The sequence below is a fragment of the Antedon mediterranea genome, chromosome 10 (genome assembly GCF_964355755.1).
Source record: "Antedon mediterranea chromosome 10, ecAntMedi1.1, whole genome shotgun sequence".
In the NCBI taxonomy this organism is placed as follows: Eukaryota; Metazoa; Echinodermata; class Crinoidea; order Comatulida; family Antedonidae; genus Antedon; species Antedon mediterranea.
Genome location: NC_092679.1, coordinates 15,712,313 through 15,740,290, shown reverse-complemented (window position 1 = coordinate 15,740,290; position 27,978 = coordinate 15,712,313). Strand labels below are relative to the sequence as shown.

Below are 27,978 nucleotides of genomic sequence, written 5' to 3'. Positions count from 1 at the left end.
GATAAATCATCGGATGAGGGTTTACATCTGATTGAGCAACCTCCTCCTAAATCTGTTTCAACTGGAACGCTGGCATTATCATCATCAAACGCACCAAATTCATCGCATAAAGATATTAATAGGTCTCGGCCATCTTCCAAAGAAAAACATGGCCATAGACAGACGTATCGAAGCAATAGCCTTAACTACTCGGATCATACCCAAGAGGTTTGTTGTTATTGTTTATATATAAATTAAATATGGACTGAATTAGGCTATATTGGGAATATCTGGACCTAGAATATTATATGTATTATTGGTTTCTGGACCTTGATTGTGTCTGGACATTTTAATTCCATTTCTTTAGTTAGCTCTTCAAGTTATTACACTACTTTTTCCGAGGCCTGTACGACCAATTACTAAAAAAATTATACTGTAATAACTGAGAGAAAATTCCACCCTCATGATGTCATAAACTAGTACAGAAAGAGGTTAATTGTTTTCAAAAAGGGGACAAACAATATTAGCTAGGCTAATTTAATTGGTTTTTTGTTTAGGGCACTCTGAGTGGAGTTTGTTAGAACCCTTGGAAACTCACTGGCTACAGGCTAACATTAGCCTCATCTAGTAACAGTAGTAGTGCCTCATGAAATATTATAATAATATTAATAATAATTGATTAATAATCTTCAAAAATTTCATTTAACTTAAGTTTTATGGACGATAATGTACTATAGTTTGGTAAATATTTCCGAGTGTCTGATAAATAAACAATTGATGTATGATTGCCCTGAGCATACATTTTTACCTATGATTATGTATTCATGTCTAAACCCTAAAAGTAAAGAAATGTGCTTCAGACCTAATTCTAATAATATTTCATCCACTTTTCAGGTTTTAAAGACAATTGTATTATGTCTAGACATAGACTGTTAAATTGATGATGTCTCAACCTAATAAATAATGATGATGTGTGGTTAACAATGTTTCATTAACTTTATATTAAAACTTTGAACTGTGTTAATGTTTAAGATGTATGCAATTACAGACATTTTTGTGGTGCAAAATGTAAATCATACTATAAAGTGTACAAATCTTTATGCACTAAAGGCTTTCAAAACAAACAGTGAATTGTACCCTTTCCCAGTCAGTGAAACCAGAAGTTCTTTTTATTTGAATAACGATAATGTTTGAAAATAAGTATTATATAATATAATTTGAAGGAAGTAAAAATAAATATTTAAACAAAAATGCGGTACACAGAAACAAAAACAATAGTTAGTACATTCACAATATATATTTTAAACGTTGTAACGAAATAAACAATATTTTATAAAAAGTGAATATAAAGTCTATGAGAAAGAAAATTGAGACCGAACTCTGAATTTTTTTTCTTAAATGATATATGTTATTTGTTTCACAGGAAGCACGCAAATCACTAGCTGACCGTTTATCGTTACTATGGCCACACAACGACCGTATACCAGAGAAGTTCATTTTAGTCAACTCAACCGAATGGCAGGGCCAGGTAGAATAATGCATCTTATTTGTTTATCTTGTTATTGAGTACTTATTTACATTCTATCCTGTGTTGTTCACTGTTGCTATGGTACCATATAAACAAACCATTGTACCTAATGTTATGTTAAGCTATATTGTCCCCCTGAAAAAAATTTTTGTTACACTTTTGTTGTTGAATATGCAATTTTGTTGCTCCATAATAGTAGATAAAAAAAATGTATTCAAATTATTTACCTGAAAATACTGTAATTTAAAGCAAAAAATAGTCAAATTGGTTCCCAGCCTGTTGGTTTTCGGATGATTATAACCGTTTAACTTTATTAAAATTACAATGGCATATTCAATCTGATTTGATTAATCTTCATGTTTTGGGTGGGGGTGGGGGAAGCGGTATTTGGTTTGCAGTGCACCTATCTTACAACTCGGCCCACTCTTCATGTTTTGGGTGGGGGTGGGGGAAGCGGTATTTGGTTTGCAGTGCACCTATCTTACAACTCGGCCCACTCTTCATGTTTTGGGTGGGGGTGGGGGAAGCGGTATTTGGTTTGCAGTGCACCTATCTTACAACTCGGCCCACTCTTCATGTTTTGGGTGGGGGTGGGGGAAGCGGTATTTGGTTTGCAGTGCACCTATCTTACAACTCGGCCCACTCTTCATGTTTTGGGTGGGGGTGGGGGAAGCGGTATTTGGTTTGCAGTGCACCTATCTTACAACTCGGCCCACTCTTCATGTTTTGGGTGGGGGTGGGGGAAGCGGTATTTGGTTTGCAGTGCACCTATCTTACAACTCGGCCCACTCTTCATGTTTTGGGTGGGGGTGGGGGAAGCGGTATTTGGTTTGCAGTGCACCTATCTTACAACTCGGCCCACTCTTCATGTTTTGGGTGGGGGTGGGGGAAGCGGTATTTGGTTTGCAGTGCACCTATCTTACAACTCGGCCCACTCTTCATGTTTTGGGTGAAGGTGGGGGGAGCGGTATTTGGTTTGCAGTGCACCTATCTTACAACTCGGCCCACTCTTCATGTTTTGGGTGGGGGTGGGGGAAGCGGTATTTGGTTTGCAGTGCACCTATCTTACAACTCGGCCCACTCTTCATGTTTTGGGTGGGGGTGGGGGAAGCGGTATTTGGTTTGCAGTGCACCTATCTTACAACTCGGCCCACTCTTCATGTTTTGGGTGGGGGTGGGGGGAGCGGTATTTGGTTTGCAGTGCACCTATCTTACAACTCGGCCCACTCACTCAATGTTTTATAGACTTAAACTGTTAAATAGAAAATGCTATTTTAATGCTAGTACTCTTAACATCAGTATGGTCATTTCCATGCTCATTTCCTTAGCAGAAGTTTGAGACTTATATATAGTATCATGTTGAATCGAAAATGACTTTTATTCATATATTTAATCATTCTGAAGGAAATTATAGACTTAAGAAACTATTAAGAGCAAGTGCCACCTGTATTAGACATAGGTACCACCTGTGTTTAGTTGAAAACTATGTAATTTTCTTTAAATCAGGTAGTCAAATATTTTTAGCTGAATTAATGTTTGGTTTTTTATACGGCCGTATTTCAAATTTGGGTCATTTGAAGGAAATTATATACTATATTAAGAGCAAGTGCCACCTGTATTAAACATAACTGCCACCTCTGTTTAATAGTTGAAAATGTGTAATTTCCTTTAAATATTGGCCTCTTTAAACCATGCACTTTATGTGTTTTTAAAATAACATTCTCAACATATCTTCCTGTTCACACTCAAACAAATTTGAGAATCATGCAGGGTAACTTACGGGACAATATTTGCTATTGTTAAATGTATAATTAATCTTTAGTATTTTCTGTAGGTAAAAATAGACAAAATATTTTTTGTTGGTAGGTTCTCTCTCACAAGTTACAACAGGAGAACCACCGAGTTGTATGCACATTTTCAAATGCTGATGTTGAAGATACAATGGTGTTTTTAGTCACAAAAATTCAAAAATTGTAAGTAAACATTACTTTTGAAAGATAAAAAAAGATGAATTGAAGTGAACCAACGAATTTTTAATTACAATACCAAGTCTTTGATAAATATAAAAAAGTAAAATAAATAGTAATGGGTCAAATGTTTTTCCCTACTCTGACGTAATTTTGTACTTTATACTAAGTACATTGAGAACAACAAAAATCGCAAGTAATTCTCGGGTGGGAGTCTAACCCACAACCTCCAGCTCATTAGCATGACGTTCATACCTGTAGACCAACGAGAAATAGTAATAATAATAATATCTACATTTGTTTACTAATTTAATATTTGTTCTTGTAGCTGTAATCAAAACCCCAAAGTACCCCAGACAATTAAACTGGTGATCTGCGGAGGGTTAGGGTATGTTGGTACTGTACTCAGGCCGTACGTTGAACAATTCGCAACAAAATCGCCCGACTGGCAAAAATATGTCTGTTTCTACATTATACCTCTAGGTAAGTTATCCGCAGCATATGTATTGTCCTCCTTAAAAAATATTTCTTGAATATACCATTTTAATGTCAATAGTTATCCAAAAATTGGATTGAAAATTTATTTACCTGAAAAAACTGTAATTTATAAGCAGAGAATAGTCAAATTGGCTGCCAGCCTATGGGTTTTTGATTGGATTTAACCATTTATTTTGTAATTTTTAAAAGGGACGACAATACATCTTTAAGGAGAGAAAAATATTTTTGGTCGCAATGACCTAATGATAAACTATAAAATTGTTTATCCATCCTGTAATTGTGCTCGCTGTTGGATGAGTATATAGATATAAAAAAAAATTAATTAAAAAAACTTGATGATAAAACAGAATTATGATTTTTTTTGCCTATTTTATAGGATTTTTTGTGAATATTATTTAATGAAATATTTTTAATGTAATTTCTGGTCTTTGAACAAATAAACTTTCTTTGATTTTTTATTTGATGTGATAGGATGACCTTTGATTTATGGAACGTTTCTATGAGCATTTATCTAAGAATTTTGTTGGTAATCACTTGATTATTAGTGACATTACTAATTTAATATAAGGCTTCGGCATCTTGAAAATCTAACTATTCGTAGATTGACTGAAGAGACGAACTCAGCCTTTATAAAACAGTGATAGACGTATCTTTAATTTGTTTATTTGGTTTCTCCACACTTAATTTAAACATTGAATACAGAGTAATAATAAATGATGGAATGGCAAAGAAGTGTGGAGGAAGATGAAAATAAGCTACAAGCCTTAAGATTTGAGCTATGCTACAAAGGAACAGCAATAGAAACAAATAATATATATGTAAATGTATAAATATGTATATATAGAGAAACCCCACCACAGGCAGAAGAAGTTCTGTATGTTTATATAAAAAAAACTAGCGAGAAATTAAAAGTAAACATATTTTAAATAAACTAATTTAAATTTTTAACTTTTATGATTTCCAAATCAACAAGTTAACTGAATTGAATTGAATTGACTATACTGAATTAAATTGAATTTTCGATTTAATTGATATAATTTTTTGGGAGACTGTATCACGGATATTAATGATATGATAAAGTCTCTTCTAACGATTTAATCTTGTAATTATTTTCAGTGGCTTTAGCAAATCAATTTCCTCCTTATGTGATAACAAACTAATTCAGCAGAGGATGACATTTTACCCATCTCATATTCTGAATACAATTACAATGTCTGAAACCATACTAATTACCTTCTATATCAACCTTACACTGTCATTTCTTGAATTAATTTCTTGAACGTTACAATTTCATATTTAAATTTGACATTTTGAGCTCAGACAGTATTGTGCTAAAACAGTATTGTGCTAAAACAGTCTCATTATTTATCACTATTTTCTGATAATTTCCAAAGATTAAAATTAATTCTAGAAAACAAAGTTGATAAAATCAGAATGTTACATTTGATATTTTATCTAGTTTATCTGAAATTGTAAAACTTGTTTGATGATAAAATATTTCTATTATTTTGTTTTTCTCTGCCTTTTAATAATAATATGTCGTGGATTTATAAAGTGCATAATGTTGTGAAACCTCTAAGCGCTGTACATACAAAAAGAGAGAAAAAAGCTAAACTTAAACTAAAATATGGGGATGTGCCCTCGTTGCTAATACGTGGAGGTTTTTGTTTCTGTTGGCTGTGTATTGAATAAAATAAAAATTCTATCCTTCTCAAATATCTAGAACTGACTTTTATTTTTAATTAAGTTGATTCTAATTTAGTTATATCAACTTTTAGAATTAAAGTATTTGATAATATTATTTTATATGTACATATATTGCGTTAACGTCTTTTTTATAAATCTTTTGTCCTTTATTAGAGGCACTTATTATTACTGCTGGTCAGTGAACTCGTAAGAAGAAATGAGAAAGTCAAGTAGCCTCCTACGTGCTGATGTTATCATCATCACTATTGATTAAAACAAACTTGTAATTGCCATTTCAGGGAATTCATCTCTTGCGAAGTACCTGGGAGCTATTGACACAAAGTATTATTCTATGTTTGTTGAGCCGTCGTGGAGAGAATTGTTTGAAAAGGTGGACAAAGAACAAGCAGGTTTGTAAACAATGCTGTTGATTCTTCAGTTTATTTGTATTTGTATTGAACGTCTTTGTTATTATAGATAGAGCATTTTCATTATTACTGTATATGAAACTTTTCTCTGTTAAATCCCTGCAATATTGTATATAACAAATATATATTGCTGAAATGTGAATGAATGAATGAATAATTCCATGGCTAAGTATAGTATGATTCCACACTTATATAGAATACCTTCATTTTTATATAGAACACCTTCATTTTTACATATAGAACACCTTCATTTTTACATATAGAACACCTTCATTTTAACATTTAGAACATCTTCATTTTTACATATAGAACACCTTCATTTTTACATATAGAACACCTTCATTTTTACATATAGAACACCTTCATTTTAACATTTAGAACATCTTCATTTTTACATATAGAACACCTTCATTTTTACATATAGAACATCTTCATTTTTACATATAGAACACCTTTATTTTTACATATAGAACACCTTCATTTTTACATATAGAACACCTTCATTTTTACATATAGAACATCTTCATTTTTACATATAGAACACCTTCATTTTTACATATAGAACACTTCAATTTTACATACAGTTATAGAACACCTTTATTGTTATATATGGAACACCTTTATTTTTATATATTGAACACCTTCATTTTTACATATAGAACACCTTCATTTTTACATATAGAACACCTTCATTTTTGTATATAGAACACTTCAATTTTACATACAGTTAGAACACCTTTATTGTTATATATGGAACACCTTCATTTTTATATATGGAACACCTTCATTTTTATATAGAACACCTTCATTTTTACATATAGAACACCTTCATTTTTACATATAGAACACCTTCATTTTTACATATAGAACACCTTCATTTTTATATAGAACACCTTCATTTTTAAATATAGAACACCTTCATTTTTACATATAGAACTCCTTCAATTTTACATATAGAACTCCTTCAATTTTACATATAGAGTACCTTCATCGTTATATATGGAACACCTTCAAATTTTACTTATAGAACACCTTTATTGTTATATGGAACACCTTTAATTTTACCTATAGAAAACCTTCATTGTTATATATGGAACACCTTTAAATTTACATAGAACACCTTCATTTATGTTCATTTTTACATTGTTATATGTAGTACATATATTACGTCATATGATTAATCAAATTATGTTTTCAGTATAGAAATTATGAATTGAAATGTGTTATATGCTATATATATTCTGTAAGATTCAACAGTTACACTGGATGTTCTTGGTTAATGTTATGTTCATATTCTATGTTCCATTTTTAATTTGTCTTTTCTATTCTGTCTTTATCTTAAAATATACTCGCTTGCAGTAATATAAAATAAAACAACATGAATCTATGATTATAATTATATTATAGCAATGCTAAGTAACAGAAAAGACATAAATGTATATAAATTGATATTTAACTACAAAGTAGAAACAAACATGATTTTTTATATGTTTTAATGTGATGATTTAATTTTTTGAATTTGATTAAAAAAAATTTGAAACAGAAGATTGGTTTCATGATTACTTTTTTTTTATTGCTGTATGCAGGTCTGTCTAATGTTTGCCAATTACCAAATTAAATGTCTTCAAAAGGCAGGGTTGTTGATGAAGTAATTACCAATATAATTTAGAAATAAAATGTCAATGTCTGTGTTTGCTTCAAGATTCAATTAGTCAAGTCAAGTGGCCGAGTGGTAAATGCAGGGGTTTCCGCTATCGTTACCACTCATCTGTAAATTGGCCTTAATAGCGGTTTGTGTTAAATATTACTGAATTCTGTTTCATGAAAACATGACATGAAAACCCTTTTTCCCAATACTATTTAACCTTTCATAAATGACCAACTTAAAGGTTAAAAAAAAGCATAGGTAAAGTCAGTACCCATAAATTTTCATAATAATTTTCAACGTTAGTGTATGTTGTTCCAATATATAAAAACAGTTTTAATTCAACACAGTCGTAACCTTTTCGTAAACGACCAACTTAAAGATTTTGAAAAAAAAATGTTACACAGATGAGGTCGTTAATTTTCATTACTTTTAAAGTAAAGTAAGTTGGTGTCATGCTGTTCTATCTAAAAGTGACCCATATTCACAAACATTTCAATCCAAAATAGTTTAATTGTTTATAACCGACCAACTTTAGAGGCAGTATAGTAACTCAATCTCCATAAATTTTCATAATGGCTGTTAATGTTTGTGAATGAGCCTATTTAATGTTGACCTATTTACAAATATTTTCAACTCAATACAGTTTAATATAGCAATCAGGAGTGAGCAAATTAAATGTCTTTAAAAAAAACTGGTTGTCTACAAAAAGTCATTGTCCTCATGAATATTCATTAGCTTATTAGTGAAAGCTGTCCTATTTAAATACTGGCCTATATAAATTTGTTTCTTTTTTTTTCCAAGTCATTGAACCAGGAATGAAATTATACCACATTTAAAGGACTGAGATGGTATAGAATCAGACAAAAAAATATTATATATCCTTACAACTATTTAAAAAGAAACACTTAATTTAAAATATAAAAATTGGATAAATAAATGTTCCTATGCTTGGTAAATAGTTCTTCAATATAAATTCAATTTTGCTAAAGACAAATTGGTGGTGTTATAAGATTTTGTATAAATTAAAGATAATTAATTTATAAGAATATGAGACTTTAAATTACAAAATGTATTCAACGGATGGAGCAATTTGTTAGTACGTGTATACGAAATTAATTTGAATAATTAATACATTTTGTTTAATTAATTTGTGACACCAATACAATAACTGGATCATTATCAACACTTTGCACAAAATTATAAGAGTGTTATTAATTTATCAACAGAAAAATTGTACAGATTGCTGCTGAATAGATAATAGAACAGAAATGATGGTAACATTTTTGACACTGAAAAAATGACCTCAATGACAAACACACTGGATATTAATTTCTTGATTAAAAATAAATTTCCCATCAAGCCATTTAATTTAATGTTTTGCTAAGCTTAGAGCTCCATCTCACAAACGCATTATTATGATAGCTGATTTCCTGCACAGCGTCCTTGTAAAATTATTATTGATTCAAAACAGTTACTACGATAACAAACATTGTATGATTTTGCACCCTGTTTGTTTTTTCCAAACAGAATAAAACTTGTAAGAGACTACCTTTAATATTTTCTGCGATTGGGCACTGCTCCAGAAGAATTAGCTGCAGTAAATATTCAGTAACTAAAGTAACAGCAACATTGTTACTGTAAAACAACATCAATGCAAGAATATACTTGTTCAAACATTTTTTAGGGGGATTACCACCTATCTGATAGGACAGAGATAGATCAATTCACTATTGGTAATCCTTGGCAACATTGCCTAAGGACATAAAATAAAAATAAATTAAAAAAACCCTATTATTATTCTTTTCTTACAGATACGCATGGAATCGTGAGTAGAGTATCAAAGTACTTGAACACCGCAACATGCAACCATCAGCTTAGAATTGGAGAAGTCATGGTGAACTACAAACAGAAAAATACTGGGGCTGAGTCAACTCAAAAGTTTATTCCATTCATAAATGTATGAAACAATTAATTTTGTTTTATGTTTCTGTCATGTTAGTGTTTTTTTCTGCCAGACAAATTGACAGCAAGACAAACTGGAAAGAGATACAAGCACCAACAGAAATACACTCTGCCCGTGTTTTTTCTGTCAATGTTTGTTTTTGCCAGTGTTGTTTCTGTCAATGTTTGTTTCTGTCAATTTTTGTTTCTGCCTTTGCTTGTTTCTGTAAGTGTTTGTTTCTGTCAGTGTTTGTTTTGTCAGTGTTTGTTTCTGTCAATGTTTGTTTCTGTCAATGTTTGTTTCTGCTTTTGCTTGTTTCTGTCAATGTTTTGTCAGTGTTTGTTTCTGCCAATGTTTGTTTTCTCAGTTATATTTCTGTCAGTGCTTGTTCAAGTAACTTTAATTTTATTGACTCGAACTTTTGTTTTTACAGAGCGTTACAATTGGGGCCAATTCTTCTAGCTCATCTGCATCATCATTTTCTGGTAAGTTTTAAAATGGTGTTTAATACCTGAAGAATCAAATATGACTACCCAAGCCAACTGGTCACATGACGAATTGAAATTATTTGATGATCACTTTTTATTTCTGCATTATATTTATTTGGTTTATTTTTTAGAACCTGAGGATGGTTCTTCTCCTCTGTCAACGAGCCCTAAAGACAAAGAGGGTCCAACCCCACCATCAAGTCCAGCCACCATCACTAATAACGTTGTACAACAAAGGTATTTATACAGATTTCTTGTTTTTTACCAAACAATTCAATGACTCATTCAAACTTATCAATAACTTGTGTACATGTAATATAAGTATGGATATATGTTATATGGATATATCAGGAATAATAATTGTATGCTTTCACACCTTATGGCAGTCCTCAATATGACGGTTTATCTTTTTTTTAGTTGGGTTATTGTTTTCTATATTTTACATGCTTATTTGGGGTGGAGGGGGTATGTTTGTGGTGAAAAGAAAGTTTAGGATGTTAGGCCGTAGAGAAACTGAAGACTACATAAAAATGAATAGAGCATAACAACGTCTCGACATGCCTACCTAAACCAATCGGCGTTACTACGCCAATTTGAAATTAATTTGTCACTAATGCTTAAGCTATCACAACAGGGAGTGATTTGCAGGCATGTGCCGATACACCGTATTGCTTTGTAGTTTTACTGTATGACCAGAATTGTGTAGTGAACTGTTCCTAATCATAATATAATAATTGTGGTTGTAGACGTTGAGTTATATTGTTTTTTTTTTAATCCCAATATATGTATATTTAATGTGTATTAAGCATGACGGTATTGTTTTTATTTCTTCCCTTCTGTTTGTTTTTCTTGTCTGCATGTTTATTTCCCCAAAAGGAGAGATTCGCTAGTTGATCTTGTCAGGTAAACTATTGTTTTTAATCATGAATTTCAATTTCAATTTTTTTTATCATCATTGCATAAATTGTTGTCTTTTTCAGTTGCATATATTATTTTATTTCATTTCATTATTTGTTTTCCCATAATAATATTATATTTGGCCAAAAGGTATGAGAAATCCTTGATAAAAAACAGTAATTACAGACAAATAAAAAAGCGTATCATTGTAGCCTTTCGTTTTTCATTACACGCCAAGTAACTACACAACTGTTAAGTCGGATAATCTGTTCTGCGTATGCTTAGAAACATGCGTGCAGAATGATGTGTAAAAAACTACTGAAATTATAGCAAGTAGTTAGAGAACTCTGATGTTACTGACATCTTTAAATCTATTTAATTATGTGTAATTATTTTATACATTTTATTTCATTTTCATATAGCATTTATTGTACAGAGAAATTATTATTCTTGCATTCATTTTGTCATGTTATCATTGTTTTACTATGTAAATACCTCCTTTTTCCAATTTCTTTTTGTAAAGCTTTAAATGTTTTTATTTTACATGTCTTCATATTTGTTAAGAGATCATGTCAAAATTATTCTACTGCAGTAACTACATTTTTTACTGCAATAACATTGTTTATGAGGTAAAACAGTTTGTGAGATTATCCCAAAAACTAAGCTTGCTAAATAATTATAATACATGCTTTTTAAAGAGTATACAAAATATAAATACGGTACTGTAAATAAAACAATAATGTTGAGCACTTGAGTGTAAAGATTGGGTCACACAAAATGTTGAATCATCGTCTGCACTTTAAAATTTGATGTGACCATATTTAAGCATATCACTACCATATTTCGGCACATCACACTTTTTTTGTCAAGCTAGTTTGATAGTGTAGACAGAATTAAAAAAAACCAGTAAAATATTACATTACAAAATTGCAATTTTTTTATTCTTATCTTGAATAGTACCAGAGTACTGTTATTTGTTTATGTTTACATTTTCACTGTTTTATATTCTTTACACAACCATTTGTAGATTTAAATGTAGCCAGGATTTTTGCAGCGGGGTTCTTTTTTACACAAATAAGTACAAGCATAAGCAAAGCTATTTAGGCCTAATTGATGAAAATAATTTGCTTGCTGGCTTGATATGATAGTATTGGCCAAAAATTGTCAAGACTTAAGACAGTCTATTTACTAAAATTTTAACTGCTGGTCTCCAGTTTGAAAAGGGCACTTCAGAAAATATGGGGGTAATTTTTTAACCCTACAAACCCCCTGGTTATTGGTTTGCAGATACATTAGAACCTCTTTTTGGGACACCCCTATTAATTAAAGGAACGCATAATTGTTAACACTACAGCCAACGTAAGGGGGCACTTAATAGGAGTTCAGTTTTCATAAATTAAAATTTTGATAATTTTACTATTTTTCTTTAATAATGATTAAGCATGTCATCGCAGTATGTTTCACGCACAATAACATTAATTTTTCTAGCTAGTTTATTTTCGTGTGATATCATATTATCATATGTTGTAATATATTCTTTCTATGAATTTTAATGCATATTCTGTATCAAATTACTTTATATGAATAATATTTATAAACTAAAATAACATTTCATAAATAATGCAATCATATTTTAGAAGAAAAAAAAAGGGGAATATTTCAAAACATGATCTCTTCCTATCCAAACATGTGGAAGTTCATCAAGAAGGGTTCCATTTATTTATTGTATGAAATATCTGTCAAGATTTGAACCTACACCTTAAAGTATCAGACTGTTAGACCATAAAGCCATATATTTTTGCTATCATCAGTTGACTTTATTTGAACTATTAACTTCTGATAAAAAGTTTTATGTTAGTTAAATTTATTTTTATTGTATATAATACTAACTATTCATTTTTTTCTTATTAAGCAAAATTATGTGTCAAAAATATTCTAATGAAGTTACTGCAGTCAAATATTTTATTTTAATGTATAATTTAGATTGAGTCACTGCAATAAACACTGTATGATTACCTTCCAAAAAATAGTTTTTATTTATTTAATTTATTTGTTTTTTTAAAATTTTATTTAATCGAAACCAACATCGAAAATTACCGCCATTAACAGGTTTGATACAAACAAAGCCAGGAATGTTTTAGTGTAAGAAAGCAAAATTTTGTATTAGAATCATTTTGAAATGGTACATAAAGCTGTACGATGTAGGCAAACCGCAATCACAAGTGACGTTTGGATGAATCATTGTGGTGTGATTGGTTAAATTACTTGCGGGGTGCTGTGTCCAAGTAGGAACCAAGCTTTAGAATTAAATTTAAGTGTTTTTGTTTTGAGTCATGTTCACTAGAATTATAATGACATTGTTTTAATTACTCACACATGCACAATTATCATATTATAAATATCCTTGAGATTTTAAGTATAATCTTAGTTACAAAACACTGGTGTACATTTCAACTTGTGAAAACTGTGATTATTGATTATAAATTATAAAATTACTAATGTTTCCTTGTATTCAGTACCAGTCCTCCGGCGGCAGCAGCAGTGGCAGAGTTGATGGACTTACAAGTTGAGTATTGGCCAATGTGTTCTGGTATGAAGAAAGACAAGTCATCATTGAAGACAACATTCAGGTCATTGATTGTAAATCGTTTGTCAAAGGACCAATCAGATTCGTCGCTGTCAATGACGGTAGTGACAAAAGAAAGGAACAAGAAAACAAAACAAGGTATGATAAAAATGTACCTGTCTGTATATCAAGTTACATACCCCTAGTTGAAGCATGTTAATCTAATTAAAAACACAGACTCAACCATAATATACATTTTCTTATTCACAGATTTATAAAATAAATAAATTATCCCATAAACTCTAAAGCCCAATATTTTAAATTATCCCATAAACTCTAAAGCCCAATATTTTAAATTATCCCATAAACTCTAAAGCCCAATATTTTAAATTATCCCATAAACTCTAAAGCCCAATATTTTAAATTATCCCATAAACTCTAAAGCCCAATATTTTAAATTATCCCATAAACTCTAAAGCCCAATATTTTAAATTATCCCATAAACTCTAAAGCCCAATATTTTAAATTATCCCATAAACTCTAAAGCCCAATATTTTAAATTATCCCATAAACTCTAAAGACCAATATTTTAAATTATCCCATAAACTCTAAAGCCCAATATTTTAAATTATCTCATAAACTCTAAAGCCCAATATTTTAAATTATCCCATAAACTCTAAAGCCCAATATTTTAAATTATCCCATAAACGCTAAGCCCAATATTTTAAATTATCCCATAAACTCTAAAGCCCAATATTTTAAATTATCCCATAAACTCTAAAGTCTAATATTTTAAATTATCCTATAAACTCTAAAGCCCAATATTTTAAATTATCCCATAAACTCTAAAGCCCAATATTTTAAATTATCCCATAAACTCTAAAGCCCAATATTTTAAATTATCCCATAAACTCTAAAGCCCAATATTTTAAATTATCCTATAAACTCTAAAGCCCAATATTTTAAATTATCCCATATACTCTAAAGCCCAATATTTTAAATTATCCCATAAACTCTAAAGCCCAATATTTTAAATTATCCCATATACTCTAAAGCCCAATATTTTAAATTATCCCATATCCTCTAAAGCCCAATATTTTCGCACATTCTTATTTTTTGCTACATTTGCGATTCAATAAAAATAATGAAAAAAAAAAATGTCTTGTGATGTAATATTTAAAATCATACCAGGCATTAGAAATATATGTAGTACTTCCTGTAAAACTGATTATAATCACATGATCAGTATTAACCGCTTGCCAGACTTAAAACATAATAACAATAATTATAAATCTTTAAAAAAATTATGTACGTATGCTTTCTCTTTGACAGTAATGCGTATTGGTAAGAAGTACAAAGACTCAGAGAAAAGTCAGGTTATTGATGGTATTTATCGATTAGTATGTACGTCACGCTCGCAGAGTAACTCTCTGACAGGTACGTTATTAATATTATTAAATTTATAAAGTGTACATACATTAACCAGGTTAAAGAAAAGTAAGAACAAATCTTCCAGCCAACTGAAGAGTGTCAATAATTTTTTTTTTTTTTTTTTTAAATTTGATGTGCCCATAATTATATGGACATGATTAAATGTCATATCACTACCATATTTAGGCATACCATTACCATATTTGGGCACATCACACTTTTTTGTCACATAAAGTTTGATAAAACTAGTTTGATAGTGTAGACAGAGCATAAAACGTTTTTTTTTTGTATTTGTATATTTACATTTTTTGTCTTCTTTTTACAGTGAACATCGACGGCAATGAATTAACAGGGGTAAAGTTTTTCCAGCTGACGGCACAAACACATAGCCACATTAAGCAATTCCCAGTTGTTGTGTTTTCTGACTCTTGACCTATGACATTTGGTCTTTTAATTGTACAATAGTGACCAAATTATATTCAAAAGCCAGCAGCTATTTATGAATGTATTATATGGATGAAATATGTCATAGGTCAAAGATCAAGAGGTCATTCAAAAGCAATTTAAATGTTATGTGATCAATTGTAATCTTCAACGTGGTGCTATGCTTTTTTATACAAAACTGCAAGATTGGAAAAGACAGTGCAAGTATTCTGTTAGAGCAAGGCCGGCCCTGACCACATTTGTGGAGAAGAATGTTGTGTTTATATTGTAAAGTGTGTTAAAACCGTCTGACATCCTATCCTAGAGTGTAGAGTGCTCTACTCCTCAACTGTATCTTAATATTGATAAGTTCTGTGTTTATCACTTGTGTGTAGAGATTTTTTACTCTAAACTAAATGGCCAACACCATTGTATATGTCCTTAGGAATCAGTTTGTATTCTCAGCCGTCATGTAAATAACGTATATGATATTAATAACCTAATACTCACCTTGTAAGAGAGTTAAACTCCTGTCATCTGACAAGTGAGAACAGACAGATGAGTTTTAGATTTGAGTATGCACTTAAGATAATCATCTGACAAGTGAGAACAGACAGATGAGTTTTAGATTTGAGTATGCACTTAAGATAATCATCTGACAAGTGAGAACAGACAGATGAGTTTTAGATTTGAGTATACACTTGAGAAAGATACTCATATGGCAATTGAGAATCTTGTTTACATTTGAGTACGGGTACTAGAAGCACTCTTCAGTCAAGTACACTCAAGACACTCTTCTGTCAAGTGCACTCAAGACACTCTTCTGTCAAGTGCACTCAAGACACTCTTCTGTCAAGTGCACTCAAGACACTCTTCTGTCAAGTGCACTCAAGACACTCTTCTGTCAAGTGCACTCAAGACACTCTTCTGTCAAGTGCACTCAAGTGAGAATAGTAGTCATGTTTCTGCATGCTTGGGGTTGTTAGGTATTCTTAGGGGTAACTAGGTGTAATTACTATATATTTTTATCCTTCAATAGCAAATGCCAAATACCGTATTGTGGATGTTATTAGGAATTGTAGACAATCCACTCCATGTACAGTATATATTATATATGTTATTTAAGATATTTATATGATGGATAGAAGGGCGCTATGTAATAGTACAACTTCTAGGTGTGTATAATACAACTGATAGTATACGGAGATTGGAGCGGATCCAGGATTTTTCAAACAGAGGACGCGATAACATATAATATTAATATTCTTGTCCAAATTAGATAGAAAAATGTAACCTGTCGCAAGGCAGGAGCGCACACCCATTTAGCGATACCCTCTCCTGAGTATGCCCCTGTGAGGTGTGTGTTTTAGAACAAGAACAACTTTTATCCTGTGGCAAAAAGTTATATTTAAGGTAAAATTGACACTCACTCATTCATTCATGAAACACTGGTGATTTGTTTTATTTCTTGGACGTTTATAAATCAAATCACTTTCGATTCTGAATGTCACTGAAATAAATGATTCAAAATCTTTGACTTTTTGGGTCAACACCAAGTGGTATAGATTCCGTACAATGTCTTGTAAAGAAAATTTGTGTCGAGTGGGCCAATTTAAGTAGGACTTAATACTCCGTATTTTGTAGGTATTTTATACATTTTCTAAACTTAGTGGGTGAACAATGACATTACACTTACAGGGTATAAAAATCTGTCTACACTATCAAACTTTTTGTGACAACAATAATGTGCCCATATATGGACCCGATGATGTCATTATCACTACCACTTTATTTTTTTGTCAAACGAATTTGATAGTGTGGACAGAGCTTAACAATTACTGTAGATGACCAAGTGTATAGTCCTGGGAGGCTTGGGTATAAAATTGGTGTAAATTAGTGATTGCATTATCAATGGAATTACCAAAGTATGAATTAGAAGGTGGGGTTATACTGAAGCATGGGATTATACTCTGTCATATATGATGTTACTGATAACAATAAATGAATATCTGAATGATTTTATAGGATATAAAAGCTGAAAATCACCGTTATTCATAAACCCTAAATTATTTATTCCTGCAAATAAAAATAGACAATTTCAAGTTAAAGCAATTGCAAAAATACAGAGCTTTATAGTATAATATAGTTATACTGCGAAAATTAAATTCAGCGAATTTGCTAAATTTTCAGAATTTTAGGACAATGAAAATAATAGCACAATAATATAATAATATATGATACTAATATAGCTCAGTATGATACTGTGATTTTATAATGTATAGTACTATTCAAAGGGAATCAAATTGTAAAAATATTAATACAATATAGATTAAAAGTTCAATTTAAATACCATCTTGTATAACACGAGCAGGATCTAGGGCTTTTATACACCAAAGTGTGTTAGCCTATGTTAGCAGTGTGGGGGTTATCCCAAGTTAGGCTTATATATCTGTACTGTGTGGGCTTAAATGTATGAACTAGTGTATCCCCAATGTGGGTTATAACTGATTCTGTACTGTAAATACAATACATATACATTTTTTAAAGATGGAGAAAAGTATTTATTTGTAATTGTTTAGGGTGCTTTGTTCCATTATTCAGGTCATGCTGATCTTCCAAACCAAGTAATATATAATCATTATACATTAAACTGGGTCACTTGGTCCAATTGGGTACAGTATGTCTTCTAATGCACACTTTCCCTCCTGAAAGCTGCGTCGAGTAAAGCTCTGTCTACACTATCAAACTTTATCTGACAAAAGATGTGCCCAAATATGGTAGTGATATGCTTAAATAAAGTAGTGATATGACATCACCATGTCCATATATGGCTACATCACATTTTTTGTCACATAAATTGATAGTGTAGACAGAGCTTAAGACCCATTTGTTATATCATAAATACATACAATGATTAAATATATACATTTTGTTTATCATTATCTTAAAATTTTCTTGCAATTCAAAAAAAAAAAAAGTAATGGAATTATTTGTATGTGAAGTATTTAGTTTTGCACACATTGGCAATAAATGATTATTTGAATTCATTAATTATTTTCAGGATAATATCAACTATAAAATCATAATGAAGAGTAATTTGCAAAAGTAAGTCCAACAACTATTTTAAATTTTAATTGACTTAAACCAATTCTGATAGTTTTGTTTTACAAATACCAATGTTTTTATTATTATCACTCTGCACATAATCAAAATACATTCTCAAGTGTACGTTTGTATTATTCAATATGTGGTAGTTTTGGGGCTTAAACTCTCTGAATTATAAATGCTCCAAATTTTTAATTTGTTTAGGGACAAATTATATGTTATAGGAGATGATTCAAAGGGATGAAATGAATTGAATCTGATTGGTTGATTTATCGGAGATGATTCAAAAGGGATGAAATGAATTGATTCTGATTGGTTGATTTATCGATGAAATAACTTATTGATTAGTTGATTTATTGATGGAATAGTTTATTGATTGATTATAGATAGATCAGTTATTTAATGAATAGATCAATTAATCATAGATTGATTGATTAATAGATGAATTGGTATCAGTTAATAGATCAATTAAATAATTGATTAACTGGTTGATTGATTGATAGATCAATTATTAACCGTTGAAATACTTTTAAAATTTATTTTTTAGTTTTTTGAAATGTTTATTTTGTTGTAGAATTTCTGTAAACAGAGCACCACAATGTTTTTATAAGAATTCTTCTTGTTTAATATTCAAGAATTTATTATTTTGTTGTTTTTATGTTTAAAACACTAATAATTACTAATATCAAAATACCATGCACATTTGACTAACCGCTCCATTTAAATAACTACCACAATCTTGTGCACAACGGATAAGAAGTCCTTCGTTAAACTAACAAAATGTTGCCGCAATAATTAAATAAAAGGTGGATTTCTTTCTATTCTTGTCAAATTCTGAAGATGAAATTAAACTTAAAATTTGGAATATCAAAGAATAAATAAACTATTTGGTAACTAAATAATATATATAAACTAAAACTAAAATATATTAAATTAAAAAGTTGTTTCTGGAGCTTTGTCTACACTATCAAACTTTATTGATGGACAATGTCATATCACTACCATCACATCATTTTTGCTCAAACTAGTTTGATAGTGTAGACAAAGCTTTAAGAAGAATTTGGGGAAATATTTTTCTGTGTAATATTAACACTTTTTGTATTGTTGTTTTTAACATGTTTCTATAGAATTTACAAAATATACATTTAGTGGTTGACGAAAATTGTAACAAAATCTGTTCAAATAATAAGGGCAATTATTTTTTAATGTTAGGTTTGTGAAATATATTTGTCATTTGAATATTTATTTTGTTTTTCATATTTACTTGGTTTATCTTTACACATTTGTTTGAGTTTGCCAGAGTAATCAATTTTCAAGCAGTTTCAAACTGATAGCTACGGCAGTCTGCCATTTTATACAATATTATACCAAACATTTAGGGGATACCTCTATTAAGGGGACACTTTCATAGTAAATATATGTAAAACATGGCCAACCCCGTTCCGGGGATACATTGTCCCATTGGTGTCCCTCTAATAGGGTTTAAACTGTATTTGGTTCAAGAATAAATCAATCTGGCAGATAAATATGTAAAGATATCTTAAGGGAACATGAATTACACAAATTATTAATATTAAGTTCTGAATTTATGATGTCACATTACAGTTCATTTTGGTTACAAGTAAGATTTTGTTACTCAATCAAAGTGTATTTATTTTGCTACAGTAAGGAGCCAGCTGGACTGGTGAAGGTTTTAAAGATAAAATCAAAGAAACCATTAATTTTATTTTAATTGAAATATTTTCCTATGAGGATTGTTATATACTGTATATATAATCTGAAACATATAGGTTTGTGTTGTTTTTTGTGTGTGTTGAAACTGCTGATTGCTTTGTGTTTAGTCTGTTGCTCTTTCCCTATTCAGATGACCATCATATTGTGCTCGGTCGCATATTGATTTAATTACGCAAACTTTCGGACATATCTACTCTACCCTCGGACACATTCATAGTGTATAGTAGGTCACAGAATTTCAGCCAATCTGTGCTTGTGAAATACATTATGATATAATTACGTGGTGATCGGTGAAATGAATATTTGTAGCATGTAAATTTTTGCGATATTATTGGTGACCTTTACACCTGGTTGCAAAATTAATGGAATTAACGCAATATGATGATGATCTGAATGGGGACCTTTACACCTGGTTGCAAAATTAATGGAATTAACGCAATATGATGATAATCTGAATGGGGTGTAAGCAACGTAAATACATTGGTACTTGGTATCAAATTGTAAAAAATTAAATTTTATTTTTGTGCATCTCATTAATTATGTATTAAGTTTGTTCAGTTAATTTTCACCATTTTATACCAAATAGTTTTTTTGGATTAATTTAGCGACTTGTCTGTATATATTTTCAAATTATATAAAATGTTGGTTAGTTTAATTAATTATTTTTGTATTTTCCTCTAGTTTGATTAGAGGCTTGTCTGCAAGATTTTGTTTCGTTCCTTATGTTTTAATTGTTAGAAGGCTTTTGTGTCTGGACAGTAGACGAAGGGGCTAGTATACGCCATTCCGTTAATTAAACGCTCTCCCTTTGTCTATTGTCCCCCAGCGAAAGCTCAGTGTTGTGAGAACTGTATTAGGTACAGTAAATCACAAGATATTACAAAAAAATTCATTTGCTTTTTGTGAGATTAAATTTTGTATATATTTCATTTCCTGAAAATATGTATTTATCTCGTACAGTATATCATATATATTATCCTTAAATCGTCTGATATAGATATAGTTCCTATATCAGATCATCTACAAATTTGTGACATTTTTTCCCGTATTGCATGTAAAAAAACTGTGGAAAAACCCAGAACTATGCAGTAAGGAAGTGCATATGTTTTCATATTTTTGTACTTAAAGATGTTAAGTTACAGTGCTTTGTGTTATATAGTATTACTAATACATTTGTATATAATAAGCCACAAATATGGTTGCTTGTAATAGGCCGTTGTAGGGTTGTATAGTTTGCTATTTCTTACCTATAGTGAAGAATGTCGTATAAGTCATGGATATTTTACAACCCGTATCGATATAAATCGTAAAATCGTATGTGCTTCCACGGCTGAGTTGGCGCATGTTTATCATTAGCAATGTTTCACAAAACGTAAATACGAATATTAAAAGCAGTAGTACAATCTGTTTAAATTTGAGTTATTTTTTTCTGTTACTCGTCTCTATTTAATCAGAGAATATTTTATATTGGTATTAAGTTGTCAAATCAGTAACACAGTTAACAGTATGCAGTTACACCAGAGGATGAATTGAACAAAAAGTTGCAGATTGATGTAAACAGTATGCAGTATTAAGTACCCATAAGACTGCAAGACACAACAGAGAATGTATTTACATCAGAGGATGCATGGAACAAGAAGTTGCAGATTGACGTTAACAGTATGCAGTATTAAGTGGCCATAAGACTGCAAGACACAACAGAGAATGGATTTACATCAGAGGATGCATGGAACAAGAATTTGCAGATTGACGTTAACCGTTAACAGTATGCAGTTATTAAGTGACTGCAAGACACGACAGATAAAGGATTTACATCAGAGGATGCATGAAACAAGAAGTTGCAGATTGACGTTAACCGTTAACAATATGCAGTTATAAAGTGGCTGTAAGACTGCAAGACATGACAGAGAATGGATTAACACTAGAGGATGAATGGATCAAGAAGTTGCAGATCGGCACAGTGCGTTGGTACTACAAATATGGATCAATTGGAGCAGCATATGATGTAAATGTTCAAGCCTGTATCTAGTGGGGTTCATGCCCTTTTCAAACTAGAGACCAAGAGCATGGTGAGTATCATATTTCATTTTTGTCCACTTTATGGAAAAAAGAACCCTTGAGTGTATAAGATCGAGTTCTGGATACAGACTTGGTAGTGAGTGAGTGGCCAAACAATAAAGACCGTAATTACATAGCCATAACATTGGCAAGGGTTCAAGGCTCACTTGTTCCATGGTTCTGGTGCATAAGGACTCTAAACTGTAGGTCCAGTGTACACATCTAGCTCATGTGCACTTAGTAGATCTTTTGAGACAAGTAGGAGTTACCCTGGTAACACTGTCACGCACAGCCACCAAACATAACTGGGCCCTCTGGGAGACCATTCTTTGACTGAAGAGGTCACCCAGTATAAACAAATAAACTTTGTGTTTTGTGCCTGCAACTTTCTCACCAGTGAATAGAATATGCACCCAAGATGTTAGACTCTTTAGTCATTGATACTAACACCAACACAGTTGAATACAGGTTACTGTCTGGACACCAGATCAGAACATAGGTTAGCACTGGGAGATGTTTAAAATTTCATATGGAGGTAAATTTGTTACGATTTAGTAAGATATTTGTACGTGCTTAGATATTTGTACGTGCTTAGGTATTAGTACCAATGGGTATATATATTCCTTATCAATATCTCAACATACTGATTTTTACTTTGTTGGCTTCCAATTTTGATCATGGTAAATCAACAGACATAGTCTAATATGACTTTGTTCAAAAGCATGATAAAACAATGGGGCTTGTTGTGAAAGTAAGTATTTTATATTGTATACAATTAGAAAAACCATAATTGTTTTCAATCTATTTTTTAAACTTTGTACATCAAGTTCAGGCCTGCTAGTAACATATTTATAACTAAAAATTTCATAAGGTTTCATCGACCTCTGCTGTTTGTTTTAGAAAAAATAACATATGCAATCAATACGCTATGTACAATATGAAAAATATTTTTAGTATATTTTCCTTAGTACATATGCATATATACTGTATAGGATTATGGTGCTCCATTTAGGTATAGCAAGCTACTGTAAGCCTTATACACAGACGAGCGTTAAGAAACAGCTTAGCTTGTCCCACGTAGAATCTTTATCCTGAGTGGGTTTCCACTCAAATGAAAGAAAAGACATGATTATATTGTTCGTTTAGAGTTAACGCTGTGTAAATTCCCTTTTACGCTACGTTTTCATGGAGGCTGGCTGCTATTAGCTAAGTCAACAAGAGTTGGATAGCTTCACATCACTGAATAAATTAACAACACAAGACTTGACCGGTCCTCATCTAGCTATTTTGATGGCCTCCAATGTGTTATTGCAACATCCCACGATTACTTGGTGACTGCCCTCTTGAGTTCCTTCAACAACTGTGAATGAACTAACCCAGTCTGTTGTCTCGTACTTTGCAACCAACTGAAAACAAATATTACATGAAATATAAAATCATTTGTAAATTGATACTGAGGAACTAAACAGATTTTGCGTTTCTTTTAAATATATAAATTCAGTATGAATGTGATTCAGTATGACTATGATTTCTTAAGGAGGGGGTCAGGTGAATTGTTCTGGACCTACAAACCATCGAACCTGTATCGAGGTGAGGAGCGAGGACACACATCCAAATATTTCCATATGCGCAAAGTGAACTAAAATGACATAGTTTGTTTTTTTCAGTCATCACAAATCAAATGCTCCTAATAACTACACTTGGGTCAACCATAGTGTTCTTTGCTTTATGGGTGGGTTGTCTCTAGAACATAGATTTTGTGAATTTATATAAAGGTAGGGGAATTTGTCGGTGCCTATTTAACTCTACCACTCTCACTTTTTCTCTTTTTGGAAAAAAGGGACACCAATCCTTGGTCTTCCGCAAGACATCAATTTCTGTTAGGCCTCTAACTCACCTTTTTATCGTGATAGACCACTAGATGGTTGAAATTGCCAGTACACAGTAAACTTTGAACGTTGCTGCTGTTACTCTCTGGTAATGTACCCAGCTGTCTGATTGGTAACTTTACATTCACGTACTCATCAAAATAAATCTACACCAATTTAAAAAAAAATGAAAATGTCATTTTCAAAATACTTTCATTAAAAAGAACATACATACACACAAGAGGTCTTAAGCTCGGTCTACACTATCAAACTTGTTTGACAACAAACTGTGATGCCCAAATATGGTGGTGATATACCTAAATATGGTAGTGCTATGACATCATGTCCATATATGGGCACATCACATTTTTTTTTCACACAAAGTTTGATAGTGTAGACAGAGCTTAAGACAGGAATTCAACCCAGGAGCATGGGATTTTGTAGGTAATCACCAAACTATAAACGCCATGTTATGTTTGCCATCATGCATCGGCCATACATACAGTATATAAACGTACCTGGAAATTACACATTATGTATACAGAGCCATCCTCAGCAGCCAGGGCAACCTGTGAGGGCGCATCTGGTCCTGTATTTGCCAATTCTAATTCTTCAGTAGGAACAAAACATCCTTTACACATCTTGAATAAACAAACAAAATAGTTGGTTTATTAAACGATACTTATTTTACAGTATTACAGTATGGTTTTACCTAGAGATGATAACCTTTATATGTACACCATATTTGAAAACTGAAACCCCTGAAAAATAATTCTTTAAAAACATTTGGTTGAATATGCCATTTTATTATTTGAAAAAATTTGATTAAAAAAACATTTATTTACCCGGTAAAAACTGTAATTTAAAGCAATAGCCAATTTGACTGCCAGCCAAAGAGATTTTGGTTAAATTTAACCATTTATTTTGCAATTTTGTAAGTGAAAACATTTTTTTTCTTTCTTTTTTTCTACGGAAGTGATTAACTTTATTAAAACTAGAAAAAAAACCTATTAAAAGTCTAATTTAATTAATCTTTTTTTGTTTTAGGGGATAATACGTCTTTAAGTATCCATGGAAAGTACTACTATTTGCCTAGAATTGTCCCTGGTTTAGGTGTACACAGTCATTAAATAGGAATTTCTTCATTCTGCATACATAAAAAAAACTTACAGCTGTGATGACAGATTGACATGTAAGGCTCACAACCACAATGCCTTGCTGCAGGAAGTGTAGATTCTTACAATCGTCTGCTGCTATTACGTAAGTTGACTCTTGACCCGAGGCGCCAATCAAACTCGTTGCTAAGAGACACTTTATGCGGGGTAACTGGGGAATAGTCTATAAAAGCGAAGTCAATGGTTGTACATTGTGTTGAAGAAATTTAGTTTTAAGAAAAAGTAACATTGAACCCTTCAATGCTAAAAAAAAAGAAGCAGCGCTTATTGAAATGCAGCACTTATTTAAAAGCAGCGCTTATTGAAATGCAGCGCTTATTTAAAAGCAGTGCTTATTTAAATCCAGCGTTTTATTCATATGCAGCACTTATTCAAAAAGCAGCGCATATTTAAATGCAGTGCGTATTTAAATGCAGCGCTTTACTTATATGCAGCACTTATTCAAATGCAGAAGTTATTCAAAAGCAGTGCTTATTCAAATGCAGCGCTTTATTCATATGCAGCACTTATTCAAAAGCAGCACTTATTTAAATGCAGCGCTTTATTCATATGCAGCACTTATTCAAAAGCAGCGCTTATTTAAATGCAGCGCTTTACTTATATGCAGCACTTATTCAAAAGCAGAAGTTATTCAAAAGCAGCGCTTTAATCAAGCTCTTATTATAGTGAGGTGCTTTTAAATTTAAAGCAACAATATAAATAATGGTAACAAAATTAAAAACCTTTTGAATGGCTGTATCTGCAAGTCTAACTTTCCACAGGTGTTTGTAGGGCATAAAACCATGTATAACACCTGACCCATCACTGGCAATTATGGTGAAGTTCCCAGCTGTAGGAAAGAGAAAAAGGAAAGTACTTACAGGCCATCTAACACTGATAATGTGTTATGCTCTTCTTAGATGAGACACAAACTTAATGGTAATATGTGTACTTTTTGACTCAACAGCTGCTTAAATACAATTTTTATACTCACTAGCATCATGGTCGACTTGTAGGCAGCTGACTGAATCTTTTGATAGGCTTTTTCTAGCTGAGATCTGCCCATTACAAAATATAGTCACCATCCCTCGTGAGTCGGCTGAAATTAGATCAGTCGAGCCAAGTTTTGAGACATCAAAAGCCATTAGTGACTGGATTGGGCCGCCTTTAGTTTCCAGACTGAGCTTTATCTATTGAGAAAATTGTTAGCAACAGAGACATAATAAATGTATTTATTTATAATAATATAGTTCCTAATGCACAAAGCCTTTGGATCAAACACATCTGGATACATAATCCTATAATGTTTCAGTCAGTAATCAGTGCAGTTGTGTTTTGACTATACCATTATACTATAAAAAAAAATTAAAAAATCGCGCTACCCTTTCCACAACAGTAGAGAATAGCTGTGTTTTTCATGTTTATTGTATGCTCGAGCTTTTCGATTCGCACGAGTGTTCGTGAACCTATTTCATGAGCTCTGATTAGTTGCGCAATTTGTCGCTTTGCAAAAAGTAGAAACAATTTCAACTACCAATTTCGCTGAAGCGAAAAACTCAAGGATCTAGAATTCGTCGCATTATAGAGGGATTTGGAAGATGGAAAAATGAATATGCATGCATATAAGCTGACAATTCACCCTAAAAAAATGATTAGTGGAAAATCGGCTTAATTAAGTGCTGACCTCTAACGTTTCTTGAGATTTGTCAGTTTCAGATGGAAGGCTGTAAATTCGTAGTACCCCATCCTCGCAACCAATTATTAAACTTGCCTGTTTGTCTCTGGAAAGAAAATTGTCTATATTGAAGGTGATAATTTTTTTAGTATTAATAATTATAATATAAGTTTCAACCAGTTATAATATCACTCAGTTCAGTAGAAGAAACAACCTTCTTCATAAATTAACAGTTACATTCTATCTGAAGGATGCCTAAGTAAGTCTAGGGCATGCATCTCTCTAGTAGTAGGTCTATCAATTCTCAGGTTATGTTGGTTACGGTTATGCATAAAATAAAATAAACATTTTATATCATTTATTAAATACCTAGGCCTAGCCCCACACCTACACCCATGAAGTCAGCTTTGTCCACGGCTAATCTCCGCCAACAAACTATGAAGTTTGGTGAAAAGTGAGACTTAATAGGCCTAGGTTTATCAATGTCTGGTAAAAACCTACCTGAAAACTGTCGCAACTTTAATTGTATTTATATTGTGTGTTACATGTTTTCTCCATAGACACGTACATGTGTACTTTTTAGATACTGTATTAATTACCGAGTTTTCTTGCCTTTCCCAACTGGTAGGCATCATGCTGTAATTTTGTTTACTTTTTGTACAGAACTTGTTTGTACCCGCTTTTACATTTCCGATATTTGCTAAACAATGTTTGCCGCCCTCTAATATTTCAGATTTTTAACCAAAGTATTGTAGGCCTAAATGAATGAATTAATATCGAATATTATTTTTCAATTAGAATTACTGATATTGAAAATGACATTTTCATCTGCAAGTTTGAAATACCAAGTGATACATTGAAGAATGCAAGAAACATCTTACAGTATGGTATATTTTAATTGTT

At 31.6% G+C, this 27,978-nt stretch overlaps 2 protein-coding genes across 3 annotated transcripts in view; one reads left to right on the top strand and one right to left on the bottom strand.

Annotated features, from left to right (window-relative positions):
- LOC140060595 (phosphofurin acidic cluster sorting protein 2-like) overlaps positions 1–16,320 on the top strand; it is a 68,843-nt gene extending 52,523 nt beyond the window's left edge. Inside the window, exons 10-21 of one of the 2 annotated variants that reach the window (XM_072106875.1) lie at positions 1–207; positions 1,403–1,507; positions 3,374–3,480; positions 3,803–3,957; positions 5,958–6,068; positions 9,546–9,691; positions 10,110–10,161; positions 10,296–10,401; positions 11,041–11,067; positions 13,578–13,786; positions 14,960–15,064; positions 15,384–16,320. In XM_072106875.1, the coding sequence (XP_071962976.1) occupies positions 1–207; positions 1,403–1,507; positions 3,374–3,480; positions 3,803–3,957; positions 5,958–6,068; positions 9,546–9,691; positions 10,110–10,161; positions 10,296–10,401; positions 11,041–11,067; positions 13,578–13,786; positions 14,960–15,064; positions 15,384–15,490 (1,437 nt within the window). In that variant the 3' untranslated portion in view covers positions 15,491–16,320. The remainder of the gene's footprint in view (positions 208–1,402; positions 1,508–3,373; positions 3,481–3,802; positions 3,958–5,957; positions 6,069–9,545; positions 9,692–10,109; positions 10,162–10,295; positions 10,402–11,040; positions 11,068–13,577; positions 13,787–14,959; positions 15,065–15,383) is intronic. The other variant, XM_072106876.1, reaches the window with a different exon arrangement.
- Positions 16,321–23,119: 6,799 nt separating this feature from the next.
- Positions 23,120–27,719, bottom strand: LOC140060482 (uncharacterized). Its single transcript, XM_072106718.1, has 8 exons — positions 27,577–27,719; positions 27,085–27,181; positions 26,395–26,590; positions 26,144–26,250; positions 25,417–25,584; positions 24,765–24,887; positions 24,276–24,413; positions 23,120–23,784 (listed from the first exon to the last, which is right to left on the bottom strand). Exons 1-8 carry the CDS (start codon positions 27,708–27,710, stop codon positions 23,653–23,655), a joined length of 1,095 nt encoding a protein of 364 aa, XP_071962819.1. The 5' UTR covers positions 27,711–27,719; the 3' UTR covers positions 23,120–23,652.
- Between the last annotated feature and the right edge of the window lie 259 nt (positions 27,720–27,978).